General features: G+C 44.8%; 1 protein-coding gene across 1 annotated transcript in view; it reads left to right on the top strand.

Annotated features, from left to right (window-relative positions):
* The first annotated feature begins 1,847 nt into the window (after window positions 1–1,847).
* KPNA4 (karyopherin subunit alpha 4) overlaps window positions 1,848–21,595 on the top strand; it is a 121,858-nt gene continuing 102,110 nt past the window's right edge. Inside the window, exons 1-6 of the mRNA XM_078667012.1 lie at window positions 1,848–2,210; window positions 18,656–18,700; window positions 19,946–20,035; window positions 20,121–20,150; window positions 20,237–20,289; window positions 21,040–21,135. Of these exons, the coding sequence (XP_078523138.1) occupies window positions 2,142–2,210; window positions 18,656–18,700; window positions 19,946–20,035; window positions 20,121–20,150; window positions 20,237–20,289; window positions 21,040–21,135 (383 nt within the window). The 5' untranslated portion in view covers window positions 1,848–2,141. The remainder of the gene's footprint in view (window positions 2,211–18,655; window positions 18,701–19,945; window positions 20,036–20,120; window positions 20,151–20,236; window positions 20,290–21,039; window positions 21,136–21,595) is intronic.

Below are 21,595 nucleotides of genomic sequence, written 5' to 3'. Positions count from 1 at the left end.
AAAGCAAAGTAAGTGGAGTGAGGTATTCTCTGCTTTTATTTTGTTAAAATGTGCTTTATAATAGCGCGCTCTGCATATTCCCCACGCCATTCATTCCTCATTCACACTCATAACAATGATGAGGAAAAAAAGGTTCACGCACACATGCGGTCTGAAATCACATTGTTAAATATGCGCAGAGTAACTCTTGGGATATAAATACTCATTTATTGTCAGAGTCGCCTCCCTTTAATGTACTCATGCCCCAACAGCCTTTGCTACCCTGTCAGCTATGTGTGCGTAAGTCAGCCGACTATTCAGAGACTCTTCTGAGGCTGCCCCAATGCTGGTCAGAGGTGCCTGCGGCGGCATGGAGTCCGCGAAACAGCTGACCTCTGTTGACTGTATATTTATTAGGCAGCTGAGAAGAGATTGGTCAGGGGCCTCTCACATCCTGTTTGCTTACAGACATCGGCCCAAAAATATAACCAAATATACTGGAATCATAAGTAACATCATTGTCCTTGGGATGAATATATCAAACTTTTCGAGGAGCATTTTGTGAATAAAACTGTGCAATTGGTTAGTACGATTTGCACACACAAAGCATTAGCTTGGATTTCAGTGTGAGAACACATAAATCAAAACATAAGCAACCGTACATCAATGGATCCAGCTGCAATCAAAGCGACATTTCAAAAGGAAAGGATGCAAATTGTTTATATGCATTTGTGCAAATGAAATATTAATTACTAATACTCCATGGCACAGAGAGCGGCCTGAAGTCCAGACTGCAGCTGCTCGCCTCTACATGTGATTGATTGCCAGAGAGAAGCCAGCCAGGTGGACCAGTTGGCATAGTCAGGATCTGTTTTAATTGATTTTCTGCAGACCCACCTGACAACACACACACGTGTCCAACCTAGCCTTCTTTAACCCCTTTGATGCTGATGACGGCCCCCAGCCGTCATGCATCACGGGGCTCGTGTGCTGATGACGGCTGGGGGCCGTCATAAACCCGCCCACTCGCGATTCTGCTGCACAGGCGCAGGATCGCGGCCGCGCCCAAGGGGTTAACAGAACTATCATGTTCAAGGGCACTAGGTTAGCGTCCTTCCATTTCTGGTGCTTTGCAGCACTTTTAAGATCTTCTTAGAGTTTCTAGGTGCTCAAACAGGTGTACTTTATGATAGTTCTAAGTTTCCTTAGTCTTCATTGCTTGATATTTGCATGTGAAAAAGTGTCACACATAGTCTTTGAATGTCAAGCATAATTACACTGAAATTATGAAGATGTCACACATAAGCAATCTGAAACCTTGGCAGCTATGAATATATAACTTAGATGTAACAATATAGCGCCACAACAATTACATATAAGTTTAAGACCATCACCCTATCAGAATAACATTTTTAAGTTATGCAAACCTAGAATTGCTTGGAAAAAAGACGCGGGGCAGAAATGGGCGAAACGGTGGAACTCACACTCTGTGTGGCTTCAGCCTTATCAGCCAATTTAGTGTAATAAAATATCATCCAGCGATATAGGGATAAACCAGTGCACAGAAACCATTCTTCGATACTCTGCAGCGGGTTAAAACCCAGAATCGTGCAGCAGAAATACTCATGTTAGCATTGGAATTTTTGCCAATGCACGCAGTAACACCACACCCATCAGCACTGAAAGCCATCTTTAAATTACAAATTTCAATCGTTTTCGATGCTTTGCTCTGCGCTATATCAAAATAGCCCCATTCCAAGATGGTCTCGGTGCTTGCTAGACACTGAAAGAGGACGGCTCAGTGACAGTTTATTATAGTCTGTCTTTTATTTCTCTTAGATCGTCGGCCCTTGCGGTTGGCCCCAGACAGTAGACTTGTACGTACGTGCGTCAGAGTCTCGCGTGCCGGTACCTCGCTTCAATCCGGGCTGCTCGTCGGCCAATCAGAGACTGCAGACTGCTGGTAATGGGCGTGGCACGCCGACACCTCCCAGAGCGAGGCTTCCCCCCTCTGTGCCGGCATTCCGCCCAAGCAACCAGCGAGGAAAACTAACGTTCCGACTGCCGTGCACACCGCGCAGAGAACCAGCTTTGAGTCCCATCACCCTCCGTCTCCTCCACCCGACGGACTGTGCAGCGTCGCCCGGATCCCCTAACTCACCATGGCCGACAGCGAGAAACTAGACAACCAGCGCCTCAAGAATTTCAAGAACAAAGGCCGCGATTTGGAGGTACGCAGCCGTAGTCATGTTGTGCGGAAGGCAGCCGACTCGCTCTGGGCCAGCGTCCCGTTCCGGCCTTTCTTCCCAGTTCTGGGACGTGAGCTAGTGGTGTGCGACCCGGAAGAGGCCTAGATAGGCCGCCCGGCCTATTGGCGGGGGAATGCTTCTGGTGTTGGAAGCGGTAATGGGGTGGTGGCTCTGTCTGAATAGTGGGGAGTTTTAGGGCAGCGTAAACATAAATTTGAATTCTGTGTTCTGGTCGTTGGATAGTATCCGTGGACAGGGTAATGAGGAGTAGAGTCATGGGTGAGGTGTCTTTCATAAGTGATGGGCACGTTTGGTTATGCAGGGGGAAACCACCGACTAGAGGGATGTTTTTGACTTGAATAATGCTTGACATGAGTGGTATACATCCGCATGGGGAGGTTATCCGGGTTCCTGCTTATGTTCGTATAGGTGGGGGTGATGCCTGACACTGGATTGCATGGGTGGTGCTGTCAATTCTCCCGCCCTCTGCTGGTTGTCGTTGCTGACTATGGTGGGCCCGCGTCCCCTTTCTGTATTTTACCAAGTGCGTGAGCTTGATTAGTCCCTCCGTTTGCGGCTCTGCTGCTCGGGCTCGTGAGTCCGGCTTTGTCCGGTCACGTGACTTTGCATGGCAGATCCTGGTTCAAAAACAAACTTCACCACCATCGGTTTTTAACCTGGTCCGGCGGGAGCTGGGGGAACACACATTTATTTATAATTTTTTAAGTAAAGGAGAAAATAACAAATAACTATGGGATAGACTGCATGGTTGTGGATGTCATTATTTTGCTGCAGATCTTCGTATTTAGCAGTGCAGACTTGATAGTCCGACACGCTTATCTAATAATGTTCCATTGAAGTTCTGCTGGCGGATAATTGACCTCCAACTGACTTGCCACGTACTGACGTGATGAATACAAAGGGCCAAATGAGAGGTTAATGTGGGCATTGTCTCTAAGAATACCAAATGCGTTTCTGGGCCACTTTTATTTTCTCTAACGGCGGGAGATACCCATAGTTTGTCTGCGTCTTCACAGTCGGAGTTTGTATTTTTCCCTATGATTATAATTAGCTTAATGTTTCCCTAAAAATGCTGTATCTTGGGTTGTTGATCTAGATACAACTGCTAGTTGTAGAAGCAGCCTCTCAAAGATTTGATTAATAAATGATGTACCGGCTGCCACTTGATCTAACCAGGTCCCTGCATTGTAAAAAGGCTTGGGTAGGGGGGAGATAATTAGTAAGGACAGGTTTCGGTCTGGTCCACGTTGACCCAAAAGCATTGTTTAACTTTTCAGAAGGCAGCTGTATGTTAATTGAAAATCTCTAACTACTCGGTTAGAGTTAACCTAAACAATGTAGAACATAGCTGGAACTTCTCCAGGACTGAAAGTAACAAGCAATTTTACTTTATACAATTAAAACTTATTTCTAGCATAACGCACAGACCGCAATTGGAATGGCCTGGAGACAATGGTGCCATTTTTAATTAACAGTACATTTCCTACAGCCTATAACCATTAAGTTATACTATTTTAATAAGTTATGAACGTGTTACAGATCAACCAAAATCAGTCCTTGAAGAATGCAAGTTATGGGCAGTGCCAAATATTATCGGACACTGTGTTGCCCGAGATACTCTCCTTGGGTTATAAAACCGTATCTGATTTAGTATTGTATGTTGTCCACCTCTAATGTAATGGAACTGTCAATGTAGTTAATATAGTCAATTTTGTAACATAGGGATCAATACCCATCTAGTGTTTTGTTCAGCCCACAAATAACATAAAACCACTAAAACTAATCCGTCAAATCCTAGTAGTTTTAACAAAATAAAGAGAAGCTTTCCAAAAGACGTTAAATTACACACCATCTGACGAATATAGTATGTCTGTACTTTTGATCAGTATCACATATCCCAATTTCGGTGTCTTTGGCGCTCCGTTCTGGAATAACTTAATACTAGGATATCACAGCAATCGTGCACCGAGACAACTTCTCCTGACTGGTAACGAAAGATGTATGGTGCTACTTAGCACGTACATGCCTTGCCGTCTTGTACTCAAACAGAAATGCTAGTGCCAACTGTTGCATTGTGGGGTCTTTTCAAGCTGGACAAAGTGTATCCCAGTCAGTGGAACCAAAAAAGGATGCAGGTAATCCGTGGTACCGTTTTTTACACCATTGTCCCAAGCTACTCCTGAGACACTCCTGGGCTGGAGTGCTCTACAAACGTTATTACATTCTGCATTCAATAAACTAGTGCCATGTGGTGCACAAGGCTGCATGTCTTAAAACTATTAGAAGTTTGAGTTGTTTGTACTATGTGGAGGTGTTTGTTCTGTACCAGTACTATTCTAGGATGCTATTGAGCAAAGGCATGTTTCAGATTTACAATTCATTGTACTTTGCAGTAGGTTTGAATATTGTGAAAAATGAAGTGCTTGGTCTTGGAACAGGATCAGTAGACCCGTGGATAAACTATTGCCACGTGCTGATGACTGAGGTTAGTAATCTTACTGTATTTCTGTATGGGGGAGAGGTCAGCACACCATATGAAGTAGCCAGCCTCGCGATTAGGGCTAAAGGAAGCTGGTGTAGCGATACGAAAGTTGAAAATCCCAGGCAAGCAGTTGGGGTCCTGTGTGATTTGCTTTCACCGGACTAGGTGGTATTGCAGCTAGAAATAGCACTGAGAAGCGGGTATCTTTAAGTATGATTATGTTTGTGGCAGAAGTAATGTAAGTACATATGGGATTTTGGTGTGTCAAGTAAAACGTCATGCTTGACTGTGTCATGGGCTTCAAGCGGATATGAGCCCAGGCTAGTGTTTTCAGGCATGGTATTATTTCTGTATGAAGTTGGTTGGAGATGCCCTTCTCGGTAATTTTCTCGAGGCATGGCATAAATTGTTTGACATTTAATTTGCAGTGGATTGGGCTTGAGGGCGTCTCCAAAAGATCCTTGATTAGGGATTATGTTCAGATTATTTGGCAGTGAGCTTCACCACCGGTTTCCCTCACTACCTGTGTTGGGAAGACATTGTCTTCATATAAAGCGTCCAGCAGCAATTGTAACATTCTTGCCACATTGTGGTGGGTTTGAAGGTAGCCTCCATGTATGTACACTGTGACGTTTAACCCTGTATTGTCTGCACTGTCACTTGTTTAAGTTAATTGCTCCACATTTCTTTTTAGAGTATCGGGGATCCAGTGGAAGGTTAATATAATGCTTGTACTTCTGATAGAACCCTCACCAGGTGGTGGTTGTCTTGTAGAAGTACCTTGACCCTGGATGTGCCACCAGTAGGTCTTCCAGGAGGTCCTTATTGTCTGGTCTTTGGCGAATGTGGTTTCTGCCACCTCTGTAGGTGACACGTCTTGTGAATAGCTTGGCCTTTGAACAGTGTGGCTCTCGCCTGGAGGGCCTAGTCGAAGTAGTGTTACAGTGTTTGGTCCAGATTAATCTGCATATGACATCCCGATTGAAGTGGAAAACGAAAAATGAAAAAACATTTTCAACGTTTATTTTGATTGAAGTTGAAAGAGAAATGTATCCAGTTGTCATCTTTCCTAGTGTTTGTCTCTAGACTATTAGAAATGAATACGTACAATGTGGGCCACATTTCAATTTGTAATTTATAGAAATGCTCATATGTGGTGACCTTTGTTTCCTTATAACTTTCTTTGCTTCTTAATATTCCTGAAACTGTCTTAATAATAATCCGTGTGCCCGGCTAGTGAAATGTCCTCGGCAGTCTGTGGCAATACACTTGCTTCGATACGATTTGCCACTTTTTAAGTATAGAAATTCACACTTTGTCACGAGACATCCGATACAAAAAAGAACATGCCGATACAATTGCTTTCGGTTCAAATAGGCACTGGTACAAGCAAAGAACATTACAATAATAAAACTGTAACACACCATGCCTACATTCAGATAGGCAAGTCCTGCACACCCACTGCACTTTTGTGTATCCATCTTCCGTTGTTATCCATCTACTTCCTGCATTATTTTCTTTGACACAGCCATTCATATGTAGTCCCACTCACCCCACCCCGTGCAGCCTGTAACCAGCATGTTTGCACGACGACCACCTGAGACCACCCCACTGATTACACTTCCAGCTGCTCTCCGTATCTGCCTATGAAAATTAAAGGGTAATGTAGTTTGGGCGTTGATTCGGATTTAGAGTGTCTTTACACATTACGTCTGATTTCAGAGGCCGTGCTCATTTTATGTACCCTCTCTTCTGGGGTCATTGTTTTATTGGCTGTAACCATCCACACTCTTAAACTCAAACTATGCTACTGTCCCATTTTGTACCTTCTGGGACTATGGTTGAACACAAATGCTGTCGCATAAGGATTGTTGATGCTCTCACTCAGTAACACTCTGGATTTCAGGTGTTCTGCCATAGTTATTATTATTTTTTTTACATTGGTTTGTTGCATTGCTTGCTAAAAAGGTCGCCCCTATTTGTGCTTTCATGGCATATATTAGTTGTGCTCGTCTTAATATTTCAAACACAAGGAGATGATGGACGGAGCGCTGAAACTTTTCAGACACTCGTCACAGATCTGGGTTGAATCCATCATCGTTCTTTAACTCACTTTGCCACCCCAGTTCAGACACTGCCATATGCAAATCAGTCTTGACCATGTGCCTCATGGGAACAGTCCAGTCTGAACTGTCAAGCCATGTCTTCCCTGGACCGGAAACGAGCACGGTATTAGTGAGGCCCCATATTTTAAGCTATTAATCCAGTGTCTGTTCCCTGCTAGACTTTTTAGGTTCTGTATCTCTAATGCAGCCTAAACTCACAAGTAGGCGTAAGTTAAAGACGAGGAATTAAATAAAACCCCTCCTAAGATTTCCACCTTCTCATGTTTTACTTTTGTTGTAGGTGACCGCACCTTGATAACATGTGATATTGCATGTGTTGAGCAAATTCTTTTTTGGGATTAATGATCTGTAAGAAAAATCGAAATACCACGTGCTTTTTTTTGCATGGTAATAAACACCTAGAACTCTTCAGCGCTACTGTTAGTATTTAACACTGTTTGGGTTTACAGTATTTGCTGTTCTTAATTGGCACAGTTTTACCCACTCCTGATGTGTCTTGTGACCTGACTATCCTGTTAGTCTTTACACCGCTATTCATATGAAGTTAAGCAGCACTTAAAGCTGCTCGAGTATTTTCTTCCTGTGTATATCTCCAAAGTGCGTGTGATCCAAAAACCTCCTGCGTGCAGTCGTCTAGATGTGTTTTTAAAGCTCGAGTATTTCAGTGTATAAAGTGTAATGGAATTTCTGTCGACCTTCATTCTTGCCCACTTATTAGGTCTCACCTCCTAACCGCGCATGCACAGTCAGTCGCTAAGAGGAGTATTGTTACTGTAAAGGGCTTGGACCAACCCATTGCTTAACATTAGTTACCTTTTTGTCACTCTTAGCTGCCTCCTAATTGGCCAGCGCATGCCTGCTTCACTTCCTCATCTTTTGTGTGGTGCTTTGACCAAATAACTATTGATTACTGTCTTGAGGCTTGTCACTGTTTAAAGACAGCACCCCAAAACATAATCAACTTTGCGCACCGCAGCAGCCATGTTGCAGTATGGATTTGATTTGCTGTATCTGACCTGTACATCAAAATTCTCTTCCATCACCCCCATTGTTCGCCAGCTTCATTGGCTCCCGGTCAGGAGTCGCACCAAATTTAAGGCGCTGTGTATTACTTACAAAGCCATGAATAACATAGGGCCAGAATTCCTAAAAAAAAAAGCCTTGTGTGTATACACTCCCAAAAGAGCCTTACGTTCATCCTCCGCCCATCTGCTCCCACTCCCACATACAAAAAAAAGTGAATTGGGGAGACAGACGATTCATAGTGGCTGTTTCCAGATTGTCGGACACTCTCCCCCACTATATAAACAAGCATTTACAATGCAATGGTCTCGGCAATATTATAGGTAGAGCTATTGGCATTGCTCATTATTTTTTTTGTATCCCTAAATAAATGGCATTGTCATTTATATTGGCAATAGCTTAATTGCTTGCATATGTGAGACCTATTGCATTAGCAGAGAGAGAGTGAGGTAGTGAAATAGAGAGAGAGTGAGGTAGTGAGAGAGAGAGAGGGAGGTAGATAGTCAGGTAGTGAGAGACCGAGAGCGTGAGGTAGTGAAAGAGTGAGGTAGTGAGGGAGAGGGATGTTCTGAGGTAGTGAGATAGAAACAGAGAGTGAGGTTGTGAGGTAGTGAGAGAGTGAGGTAGTGAAAAAGAGAGTGAAGGTGAGTTAGTGAGATAGAAAGAGAGAGTGAGATAGAGGGAGAGTGAGGTAGTGAGTTAGAGAGAGAGTGAAGTTGTGAGAGAGTGGAGTAGTGAGGTAGAGAGAGTGAGGGAGTGAGAGTCAGAGAGTGAGGTAGTGAGAGAGAGTGAGGTAGTGAAAGTGAGAGAGTGAGGTAGAGAGTGCCTCAAACTACCAAGGACTGGAGAAGTTGGGGAAACAACCCAGTGAGAAATGAACACAGAGAGAAAGGAAATCTATCATTGCTGACTCATACCAGTGAAACCTAAACACAAAATATATTTATTTCACCTCCTAAGAAGCACACGAGCACTCTGACACACACGTATTCGCAGAGGCATACACAGTCGCGGACAGACACAAACACAAGTACACACACACGCGCACACCAGTAAGATCATGCACTCATATTAACACACACAGACGCGCGCTCACATGCATGGACATAAAGAAACGCATGCTGCACAATGCCCCCACACAGGCGCACACACGCTAACGCACGCGCAGACACCAGCACGCACAGGCGCACATGCACAAGCAGGGGTGGCAAGGGGGTTGATTCCGCTGCTGCTAATGACTCATCGGCTCTGTGCCACAGAGCGGCAGAGCCAGGCAGTGCGGGGTTTTGTCTCCCAGTGCAGGGTCACGCATCCCTTTGTGCTTCGCTGCAGGCCAGGCTGCTGGCGGCATCCTCCGCCCTAAATCCCTCGGCACAAAGGTGCAGGCCTGCTACGCTTGAAGGAAGAAAGATCTGTGTGGAAAGCACTAGGCGTGACACCTCACAGGACCCTTCAAAGCCCTGTACAGACACCCACACGAGCTGTGTCAGAGTGCATCCCACACCACACTGGAAAAGCAAAGTGTGGGCTGTGAACAAAACGCTGCAAAGCCGTGCCTGGGGCTTATTGCTACGGGAAATAAACACCTTCCGCACACCGTACACTGGCATGTGTAATTTTGTACAGAATGTATTTTTTTCTGCAACCATCACCAAATAAATGATGCTCGCAGTGGCGCAGCTGCCATGTCGTGGGTGTTTCTTCCCTGCTCACCGCGTTGCGAGCGGTATTACAAAGCGGCTGTGACCCTGCTCGGCTTCCAGGAACAAAAGAAGCTGCCGGCAGCCCCCTGCCCCTCCCCGCGCAGCCACATTCAGTCAGATTCATCAGTAGGGGCATAGCAGGCGGCGCTCGCACAAGACCCCAGCGGCGTGCCCTGCGTGCTCGCCCCTGCCCTCGCGCACCAGTGGGCACCCCCCACGCCTCCGTGGAGCGTTCTTTCCAGTGCCCCACTCTACCACTCCTTGCTTCTCATGTGACCCTGCGTATCCCCCTGTCTCCTACCCCCTCCCGACACACGCACACCTTGAACTCTATTCAGAAAACACGCCTTGTTTGACGAACACGCTTTGAGATGTCCTGCTATATGTTCCTGTCGAACAGGCCTCTCAGAGACAACCCTGCAATTGAAGACTCGGCGGCGGACACGGAGGAGGGCAGAGGGAAGGGGGGGGGGGGGGAGGCGAGCGGACCCGAGCAGCTCCTGAAAGCGCGGTTTGCTCACCTTCACTGCGGTGCTGCGAGGAGGAGGTTCTCCTCTGCACTTGAAGACTCGGCGACGGACAAAAAAAAATGTCGGCAACAAGCTTCCGGAATTTTTCGAATTCGGGGGCGTGTTTTGCTGTCCTGAGTGACGGACAACGTCACTGTCTAAAGAACAGCGAAACTTACGCCCCGAATACGAAAAAGACGGGGCTTCTTTGGAGGGACGGCTCTCTCCTCCAATGGCTGGCCTCCGTTTAGGAAGCCAGCCAATGGTGGAGAGACAGAGCAAGGAGGCGGGTTCTGAAGCCCTACTAAGAAACATAAAATCTCGGACTTCCGGTTCTGCCTTCGGCAGACCGGATATTACCTCGACCTAAAAACAGTCCTTCCTTAATGACATTTCGGAAACAATTAAAAACATGGCTTTTTAATCAGTAATAAGTCGGCGCTCCCCCTCAGCACATGATTTGAGCAGCGCCGAGACACCTTAGGGTATTTGCGCGCCATATAAATTTTACAAATATCCTGCAAACACAAATATTAGCAACCAGGAAATAAAAACTGCAACCCATGTCTATTTTAAAGCGTGTCAACCTTTTTACTACAATACTTATTGTAGTTATGAATGTCGCACCCCATTGCTCCTGTTTCTGCCCCATTGTCCGTGTTGCTTCATCCTTCCCCCTCACTCTCCTGTTGCCTATTGTCACCCACCAAACATAACGGAACAAGTGCTATGATGCAACCATCATTGCTAGTCGCAAAACTCATTTTTAACTGTTCCGTTCCCTAGTGTTTTCAAGTGCCTACCCCCACCTGCCAAAAGATTCATTCTGACTTAACCCCTTCGATGCTTGTGACGGAACGGTTCCGTCATCAGTCACGGCTGAGCTGTGCTGATGACGGAACGGTTCCGTCACGACCGCACCCTGTTCTGGAATGTCCAGCACAGGGGCGGAATCGGCGCCGCACGGAAGCAGTTAAAGCTGTTGCCTTTATTAGGGCTCGCCTATTAATATCCCGCAGGGATATAATAGGCGAGCCCTATTGGGGTGAAACCAAGAGCTAAACTAAGCTCTCAATCAAAAAGGCGTTTTCATCAAGTGCACGAGCTTGCCCGAGCCTTCCAGCTGCATTTCTCCTCCCCTTACCATTTGCTCCTGCCTCCAAGAGCTTTCCCCCCCCCCCCCCACTGCTTCACACTTCATGTGCCGCCAGTAGCTCTTTAAAGGTATCCGCTCCGCCCCCTGCTGCATCAAAGGCTTTCTCCCCTCTCCCTGTGCTCCCCCTCCCCAGCCCTCACACTCGTGCTCCGAGGCCTCTAGACCCCTCCCCCCATCTCTCCTCCCAGCACGTTTATCCCACTTCGCCACCTCTTTTTCTTCTTCACTTACTCCCATCCGCGCTTCTATCCTTCCATCTTTGCCTTGTCCCCACTCACGGCAAACATAGTCAGGCTTGGCACACAGACAGCAGTGCCATGTGGAATCTCTACCTCTCGAGCTGGCACCCACACCTCAGCCACCATCAGGTCCATGAAAGGGCATCTCCTGTCTTCCTTCCTTCCTCACCTCTCCAGTTCCCTTCTTTCATTCCATGATCCCTTGCTTCCACCCATCGCACTCCATTGCGAAGGCCTCACTGCTTTTCTGAAATTTACCAGCACCACCACTTGTATTGCCAGCACTCGGTGGGCGCTCCTCCAGCATGCTCTGCTGTGCTAGGGTATTGTGGTGCCACCCATGTTCATTCACTGGCAGCTGTGTATTTTGAGACTTGAACCCGGTTCCCCAGCTTCAGACGTCGGCTCCAGCCATTACGCCACATCCATTATACTTTGCCTCCCCCACTCCTTACGAGTTCTTCTGTTTAAACTCAGTCTCCCTTTTTTTTTTTTTTTTTTAATTGTGCACTTTAATAGAGCACAAACCCAACCCGAAGGTATCAGAGCGCTTTACTCTGAGAAATCAGTTGCTCTGCACAAGGACACATTGATTCTTATGTACAGAGAGGTTACGTGATTTATTTGTCCAGAATCACTGGATGTTGTCCTACCAAGACTCATACCCACTTTGAAGAATAGGGTCTGTCCCAGTACGTGAACCTTATGAGCGCATTTGATTGCTCTGTCTACACACGGCGGTATGCCTGTGTGCTTCTGCTTCAGTGTGCAGTCAGCCCTTCACGCTGCCCCGTACACGCTCCTGCCTTTACGCCTTCGCTCTCTCTTGCCCACAGACCTGCCGCGAGTTCAGGCTAATGGCCCTCCCCCAGCACAGAGCGTGCTGTGCGGCTTCTCCTCCCCTAATTATGTGGCCGGCCGTACTTGTGTTTCCTGGCCGCTTCCCGGCCGCTCTTGTATTTAATTAGCAGCAGCAGCATTTCTCCTGCGCCAGGCCACATCAAAGGCTCGTGCCACTTTCACCCACACAGCAACACTTACAGACACGCAACGCCACTCACACCCACGCAAGCCCACTATCATCCACGCAACGCCACTCACCCGCGCAACGCCACTCACCCGCGCAACGCCACTGGCGCGCGCAACGCCACTCGCACACGGGTGCAGATTGTGGGTGCAGATTCAGAGAGAACTCAGCAGCACCACCACCATTGCAATGCAATAGGTCTCGTTTTAACGCAAATTTAAGCTATAGGCCTTGTAAATGGCAAAGCCTTTTATTTATGTTCCAAAAACCAGAACGCAAAAATAAAGGGCATAATCATTTACAATGCTAATAGTTCAGACTCGCGTTATTGCGAGACCTATTGCATTTTCAATGCTTGTTTCCTTAGCCCCAGGAGACCTAATGGTGTATGTGCGCTTTATAAATTCCCTATAACATAACGAGAAGAAAAAGCATTACAATGGCACTTTTTGTCTTGTCTGTTTTCCTTGTGTTGCAAGCACTCTCATGAGATTGTATATCTACTGACCCATTCCATATTGGTAAAGAAAAAACACTTGCAAAACCCTGCAGCAGCTTCATTACCCCCCCCCCCCCTCTTCCCTCCATCTATTTGTCCTCTTTAGAAAATGTATTTAGTTGGAGGGGTATACATAAGAAGGGGTGTCCTTCTGGCTTCACCCATGTACACCTCCTGTACAATTAGACTGTACGGGGAATAAGTAACTTCTTTTTATACCTCGTCCTTTGCACGGACAAGTAAAGGTCATGTGGGATTTTTATTATGTGTGTTAAATGGCTCCAGGTATTATAAACTAACGTTTGTCCTGCTTTACTTTTTTCTCCTCCCCAGACTTTCTAAGTGTCCTTTGCTCAAATTTAATTTGGGAATCTGATGGTTGATTTGCTATGCTGTACTATCCAATTTCACATTATTTCTAAATATATATTGCACACTCACTGTTCGTGACTGTCGTGCTCTGTAGGATACTTAGACTGTGGCTGTTGTCCAGCCTGGTTGGATGTCTTCATCGGCTTCCAAACACATTGAGTTTGTCGTCTTTCCCTTTTACCATGTGCTCTTCATTCAAACTGGCTGCAGATTTTGTATTTCATACTCTGTTATGCCATGGTATCCGTACAACTCCATCTTTTCAGTGTCAAAGTTCTGAACTGCTTTCACTCCCAGATTAGTCTATTAGCGCTTGGCAGCTTAATAGTCATCGTTGAGTCCTCGGAGGTGGAAACTAAACCTTCTAGCGTTTGATTTTAATATAGTGATGTGTTTCGGGCAAATTGAAGTGTTACATTTTGCTAAATAACTATTGCACATTTACAGTAATGTTCTTAATAACTAAACAGTTTTGCAAAGATGGCATTGTTGTTCACTCCCACCCCAAAGTCGCTCTAAGAGCATAGATATTTTCCATAAAAAATGTTTACAATGTTTTTTGGAGTCTGCATGTTTACTGCCTGTTTCAGTATGTCACTGCCTTTCTGTCCATCCATTGCCTTTCTGCATCTAATATAATTGCAATCTTTTAGATGTTTCGAGTCGGCTTTCACTGACTGAAGGTTTCTAAATTGTGCAGTTTTAATTTATTCCTAGATCCTTGTAAGGTGGGATCTGTACCTGAACTTTCATTAGCATATACATAGTCTCAAACTTTTTTGATTTGATTTTTTCATTTGACAGTTTTCTGGTGTTCATTCGAATACCTCCCATTAACCCCTTCACTGCTAGGCCCCCTGTGCTAAGCCTTTTTAGGTCTTGCGTACCGATACAGCGCCATGCGCTGCTCGCGTAAGCGAGACTTATTATTGCCGGGTAGCTTAGCGAAGTGGGACAGGAGAGGTGCACGAGCGTTGAAACACATTGGAGACATGCGCTGTGAACGCTCACTTTTGGAGACATGAGCTGTGAGCGTGAACGGCGGCCTTAGCAGCGTCTGTTCTCGCGCTCCCACACATTTTCGCTCACGCCGATGTGCACGCTCGTGGCTTGCTTCATTCAGCCGAGGCCCTCAGCGTATTGATCCGGTAGGTGCTGGGTGGGTCCACAGGTTGATTCCGCTGGCTGCTCACCACTTCACCAGACAGCGAGCTCGCCCTGCCGCGTCCTATGCTCTAATCCGCCTCCCCGACCGCAGCCTCAATTCACGCCGCTTCCCGCTCTCTGGCCACACACCGAGCAAGGTGTCTCCGATCACCGCTGCTCTTCTCTTGCAGGCTGGGAGTTCACCCAACGCTGCTGCCGGCACCACACACTCCGCAATACCGGGCCAGGAGTCTCGTACCGGGTGGCGCGCTCCTGCCCCCACCGCAGCTTGTTTAATAATGTTTTTACCTTCTGAGCATGGCTGGTCGCTGGGCTTCACAGCAGTTTATTCTTCGATAATGTGTGTACTTTCCAAGATTCAGGGTCGACCGTTCTAGGCGTTAAACCACGTCTGGGGGCTCTGCGCTGCAGGGGCCCGCGTAACCTCCCTTCCCTGATGACTTCAAGTTGTGGAAATCGAAGTATGGGGATGAGGGGAGAAAGGTTGTGCACATTGGAAGGTACATGCTGATGAGACGTGGGGGTTGGCGAAAGAAAGAGGGACATGTTAGCGTAAGAGGCAGGACATACCGATGAGACAGGGAGGTAGTGTGGATTCATGGGGTGGCAGGCCAGGCTCCTGTAACCTCTGTTGCCCCTTCTCCCTGCATTGCCCAACCCAGCCTCGCCTCTTCCGCCAGCTTCACGGCCGGTCGCAGCGCTTCACAGCACTTTATTCTTTGATAATGTTTTTACTTAGAGGAGTCGAGGATAAATCTTTTTAATCTCCTAGTACTTGGGCCGGCTCCTCAAGCATCGCTCCAGGCCCCAGATGCACGAAAAACCTCTTGTGTGCCTGCGCAAGTAGCCGCTCTTCCTCACTTTTCAGGTTACTGCTGCTGCACTTTAACTCCAGGGAGCTGCCCCCCTGCTACCCCACTCCTGGGGTCTTTAATGGTGCACTCGTGTATGTCCCCGACCGAGGCTACCAAGGGCACCTTGGCCACACCACTGCAACGGTTCGTATTCCTCGAAAGCGTTTGCCTCGAGGTAAATTGCAAACGTGAAGCACTCTTAAAAATTTCAGCACACTGTTTATTTACAGTCTGCACCCATTGTGTGCCACTGTGCTTGTGCAAGTTAACAAAGCTGTGCTTTCTTTTAGCTACAATCCGATTTTGAAACGCAACGGGCACTTTATTTTCAGGCCACATTTACGGGTTCTTTTTGTAGTAAATGTTTTGTGTTTAGCGCACTTCATTTATTTGTAGCCTGTAAAATGTATTGCTCAATGTTTCTCATTTTTGTATAGAATGAGGGGGAAATGACTTAATCGCCGATAATTCAACCCCGATGCGGAGCGGCGGGGCTGTTTCAGCTGCCTCCCTACTGCTGCTCATTCCTTCTCATCTGTGCTTTTATGGCTCTCTTGCCGGGAAACGGCCTCTACAACGAAGCCGTTTCCACGAAAACCTTTACCACGCATGCATTACAACGCATGCGTGGTAACAACGAGAGGATTTACCACGCATATCTTTACTACGAAATACGTAGTAAAGGTATGTGTGGTAAATGAAAAAGGGGGTTTTGGGGGGTCTCCCCCCAAAAACGAAAAAATCGAGGGATAAAAAAAGGGGGGTTGGGGGTGCTCCCTAACCCCCCAAAAATAAATAAATACCTGAAGTGACGAACATCAAGCGATCAGCGTCGTAAAAGAGGAAACGGAATTAAACTTCCGCTTCCTCTTTAGGACGTACGGCCGACGTAACCAAGAAGATGGACAGGAGACGAGTTGAAAAGGTAAGGGAAACTGATTTTTTATTTTAAAAATAAGGGTTAATGGCTGGGGTAATGAAAAGGAGTAGAGGCTGGGGACGTGAAAGAGGACAGGTGTAACCTTTAACAAGAATATGCCCTCACATGCATAAATTAACAACGAAAAACGTTGTTAATCTATGCGTGGTAAAGGAATATTAGTGGTAAAGGTTATGCGTAGAAAACGAATTCCGTTGTAACGCATGCGTGGTAAAGGCATGCGTTGCAACGGAATTCGTTGTAACGTCATATATTCCTCTCGCCAGTGTGCATCTCTGCTCCGTGCACTTTCTCCACTTAACGGACCTGGTATGTTGTCCTGCTCCTCTGTACACTTTCTGCTGTGCCACGCTTTTCACACACAACAGCTATTTTCTCACATGACCGCCTGCCGAGCGGAGCCTCTTTACTTTGTTAGGTTGTTTCTTTCCATAAATGAGCTCCCTGCCGAGATTCATTGCTGCCTCTGCTACTCCACCCTCCTTCAGTAACCATTAAACTTCACATGTAATGTTACCAGGGCAGTGTCATAAACTCAGCACACTAGCAGATCAACACTTTGTTTTTAGATTACTGACTGTGCACTTTGTATGTCTGGGTACTAATCCTATTTCAAGAAACATAGTTTGCATTTTTAAACATTTGAAATTATGCTGAAGATTTAATTATTACATCTGTATTCGCCACCTAAATTGTTAGTTATTTCTTTTCCAAGTCATGGCCAGGGCATGGTTTAAAGTGCTGCATCCAAATTGTATTATCACCTGGAACCCTTAATTTAAGTACTCTGTCTGACAGCATCTCCAGGATCTGTGTTTATTTATTTGTTGGAAATGTTGTGGCAGTTTCTGTCTGGTAACTTTGCATCCAACAACTTACTAATGCAATAGGTCTTGCATTTGCGAGAGTTAAACCTATTGGCATTGTAATTGACAATGCCTTTTATTTACGTTTTAAAAACCAACACAAATAAAAGGCAGTGCCATTTACAATGCCAATGGCTCAAACTCTAACAACTGCGAGACCTATTGCATTGCAAATGCTTGTTTTTGGCTGTTTGCGGTAGTTGTCCACATAAGGTATCCTTGCCAAATTTGCATCATTTTTCTTCTAACATCATGGAGATTTTAAAGGTACCTAGGGTTTGTTGATTCCCTTGGAGGAGACTCAGAAATTAGCCCAAATACAGCTTCATGTTGTTGTTTTTGGGAAAAAATCGGGAAAAAGTGCTGCAGATGGTATCAACCAGTTGAAATTAAGAAAAAGTAGAAAATGAGTTGAGGAAAAAAAATACGCAATTTGTGCCAACGTTTTCACCTGTAGCTTCTAAGTATAAATGATTTTTTTTAAAAGCAATATAACGTTAGATCTGTTGGACCTTTCTGGTTCCGGGGCTATATAGGACTTGTGGGTTCACCAAGAATGTGTGCAACCTAGAGCCCATAACTGAGCTGCGTCTTGCAATGGTTTTTCTTTGTGTGCTGGGTATATAGCAGTTCATTTGGCAAAATGTAAAGAATGAAAAATAGGTGTCAAGGTCACCTATATATTTCCGAAATGGGAACAAACTAGAGTTTAGAAGCAGTAGCTCTTTGCACATCTCTGAAATTGTGGTTATCCATACTAGCATGTGAATTATAGGACATTTTTTAAAGTGACTGCTTTTTTTTACACATTCTCACATTTGAAAGTCAGAAATGCCTCAACCATACGTATTAAAAACAAAAATCCTGGTACCTAATGGGCTATTGCTCCCATCTGCCTCAGTGGGGTGGGGGCAGTCTTTTGCCTTATTTGGGGGAGAAGGGTGGGGGCATTGGATGCCCATTTTGGGCAGCCCCTGGCCTATACAAAGGGAAAAAAAGAATCCCTAGCATCTAGGGTGCTTTCTTTTTGTAAGTGTGCTCATGACGGCCCTGGATTAATGGAGGACCGTTTACTAGGGACCTACAAGTAAATTTATTTTTCCAATTAGGTTTAAGCCAAGTTCTCCCTGCTTTTAGGGAGCAAGCACTTTAGCACTGGTAAAGCGTGCAGTCCTATAGCCGCTGCAAATTCAACAAACGAGTGAAGGCAAAACGCTTAGGTGAATACCACGCCATGGTTGTCGGCTTTAACAGTTGTAATTTGGAACCGTATGAAGATTATTGCGTCTGGAACTAATCTTAAATTAGGTTTTTTTTTTTTTTTTTTGTTTTTTTTTTATATTGGAAGGCAACCGTTCACTTATTTTCAATTTGCTGCAAATTTAAATTGACTGCATCTTTCTTTGTGTCAAACTTTAAAACTTGTCATCTTTCTTATTTCAGAGTATGAGAAGGCAACGGAATGAAGTAGTCGTAGAGCTTAGAAAGGTAAGATTTAATTTTAATAATTAAAGCGTACACTCGAAGAAGGGTTCACTTTACAGTAGAAATATGTTTATGTTGAAATTAACTGGTTAAGAGTATATACATCATCCAGTAATTATCAAAGTTGTAAATTGACACCTATAGACAAGCTAGCTCACTGTGCCACTGTAAGCTCCCACCCCTGCAATACCTACCAGGGAGCAAATGCTTTCTGGCAACCACTGAACATGACAACTGTAACCACTTGGTGATCCTGGAAACCGTGCAGAACCTTTCGTTCAGTCACTCGTGCTCACTTATTCCCGGAGATATACACAGGACGTTTTAAATATAATACCCCATTACCTGGTGGGAGAGAAAGAAGGACCCTGCCCCTTGGTCATGAACTGGACACCTCTCTTGAGATGTCGGACCACTGCGTGGTGAATTCTCAGCATGCAAGCACCTCTGGTGTCCGCTGCTAATCCCTTGGGATACTCCTCTTTTATAATAGAAATCAGCCTTGTGATTTGCGTATATATGTGATGTTATGGATATGTAGATATCCTTGTCGCCCTGTGGATGAAGTTAGAGATGACATTTGTACATAGTGCGAAAAGAGACCGTGTGTGCATGATGATCAGGGCATTGTGATAATGTGCGAAGCTAAATGTATGAACCAGTTTAGTTTCAGGGAAACTAATCCAACATTGTTGCACACGCAAATATGTGCAAAAGATTACTGCTGAAAAATAGGACATGTAAAAAATAAGCTGCTACGCTACATGGGCATATAATGTGACTTTGCATTTTTTTCATTGATTTGTAGCCCTGCGGTTACTGCATGGAATGGGTTCCAAACTACTCTACACCTCTGATGCGACTTTCACAGTTTAATTTAGTGTTGCACTCTCCACCTCCTTAGTGTTTTCATACCAGTATTTGCTGTAATGATCATACACAGCTGCTACATGGTTTTAAATCCATTTCATGCCTTGCTTTAGACTTGCCTCAATATTATATTTTCCTGAAATGTCCTACCTAATCTTCCCTCTCAGCACTTGTTCTGTAACGAGCTCTAGAGTCCAGACTATTCCACTAGTTTATTTTTCTCGTTTCTTTGCCCACAAGTAACTTTTACTACTATTCTACCTCATTTGCACTCTTTGCCGTTGATATTAATACATTTAGACCTCTTTATCCCACATAATTTTGTAGCATTTAGTAAATGTACTGTTCTAAAGTTTTGTTTTTTGGCCCCCGACTCAGAATAAGAGAGATGAGCACCTTCTGAAGAGGAGAAACGTTCCGCATGAAGATGGTGGTGAAGATTCTGATATTGACGCAGATTACAGAATGGTAATACCCACTAATTTAATTTACAAATGTTTCAGTGCTATACACCAGTGGTTGTAATGTTTGGTTTTTATTTTCTTTTTCTTAGCAAAACACGTCTCTTGAAGCAATAGTGCAGGTAAGCCGTATCAAATTTAAATTGCTCTCGACCATGTCAAATGCTGTCATTTTTCAATTGAATTAAAAATCTCTTATTTATTGCAGAATGCCTCAAGTGATAACCAAGGTGTCCAATTAAGTGCAGTACAGGCTGCCAGGTAGAGAACTTACCATTTTAATTTTTACGTCCATTAAACAGGCTAAGAAGTTTGTCTTTTATGCAGCATGCCATGGTCTGCACCAAGCCTGTTGTTGCAATGCAGGTCCTGTTTATTCATGGAACGGAAACTAGGTGGCACATTGTAATGTTCTAAAACAATCGCAATTGTATCATTAGAATCCAAGGGTCCCCACTGAGTCATTATTTCAAGCCGGGAACACCTTCCTAAAGCAATTTTGGTTATTTGAACCTTAAACCAATAGACCAAAATACAGAAACGTACATTAATCAAACAAATACACAAATGGTGAAATATTTTATTTAATTCACAATTCTAAACAAAATTAACATTTTTAATGGGAAGGTTGGTGCTTTTCTAAATTAACTTAAGGCCTCCTGTCATCCATACAATTGTATTTTTTTTTGTGCTTGCCCTGCTCCCACGAAATCCCAGGATACCAGCATTTTAGTCCCAAAATTCAAATTCTTTTGCAGTTGCGTGACATTTTTGTTTTATATTTTGTTTCCGATGTATATGGACTTATTGCGGGCCTTCCTGAGTAAAAGTTGCGACCCCTATGCTCACCCCCCCCCCCCCCCCCCCCGGGTTTCATGGATCACATGTTAAGAACTGCGGTTTTGGCACATTGCAGCTAGACATATTGGCTTTACCAGCGCTTGTTAAACTTGTACTGTATTAGCATTCAGTGGTGTTAAGGTATTACATTGACTTTTTTTTTTTTAACAGAAAACTGTTGTCCAGTGATAGAAATCCTCCAATTGATGACTTAATCAAATCTGGAATCTTGCCTATTCTAGTACACTGCTTAGAAAGAGATGACAAGTGAGTATCCATAAATAATTTTTTTACTACAATTGGTTTTGGCTTAAGTGTTGCCAGCATTCCACCATAATTTTCACACTCTGTGCATGGACTTTTGGGGAGTGGGGAGAATATTTTGCCCAGGAAAGTATACAAGTTAAACTTCATTTTACCAGCTGACCTGGCACAGATTGTGGGGTCCACAGATGAGTGCCGCTTTTCTTGGTCTTGTGCATTGTACAAATTGATTTTTTTTTTTGTAGTCACGGAGATGATTTGATGCTTGTCAAACATTTCACTTTAGGTTTTGAACTAGTCATTAACTTATAGCAAGCTGTTTCACATTCCTTTTCCATGCACCTTGAACACCAAGTAGTTAAGAGGAGTTTAAGGTCCTTGCTCCTGAGTAGGTCAACTCATTTCAGAGCGTTGAGATATAGTAAACTTTCTCTTTATCCCAGTGAATATTTTTCAGGTAAAA

Source organism: Lissotriton helveticus, chromosome 11, assembly GCF_964261635.1.
Source record: "Lissotriton helveticus chromosome 11, aLisHel1.1, whole genome shotgun sequence".
NCBI lineage: Eukaryota > Metazoa > Chordata > Amphibia > Caudata > Salamandridae > Lissotriton > Lissotriton helveticus.
The sequence above is the reverse complement of the archived record's forward strand: the minus strand, read 5'-3'. Positions and strand labels throughout refer to the sequence as shown.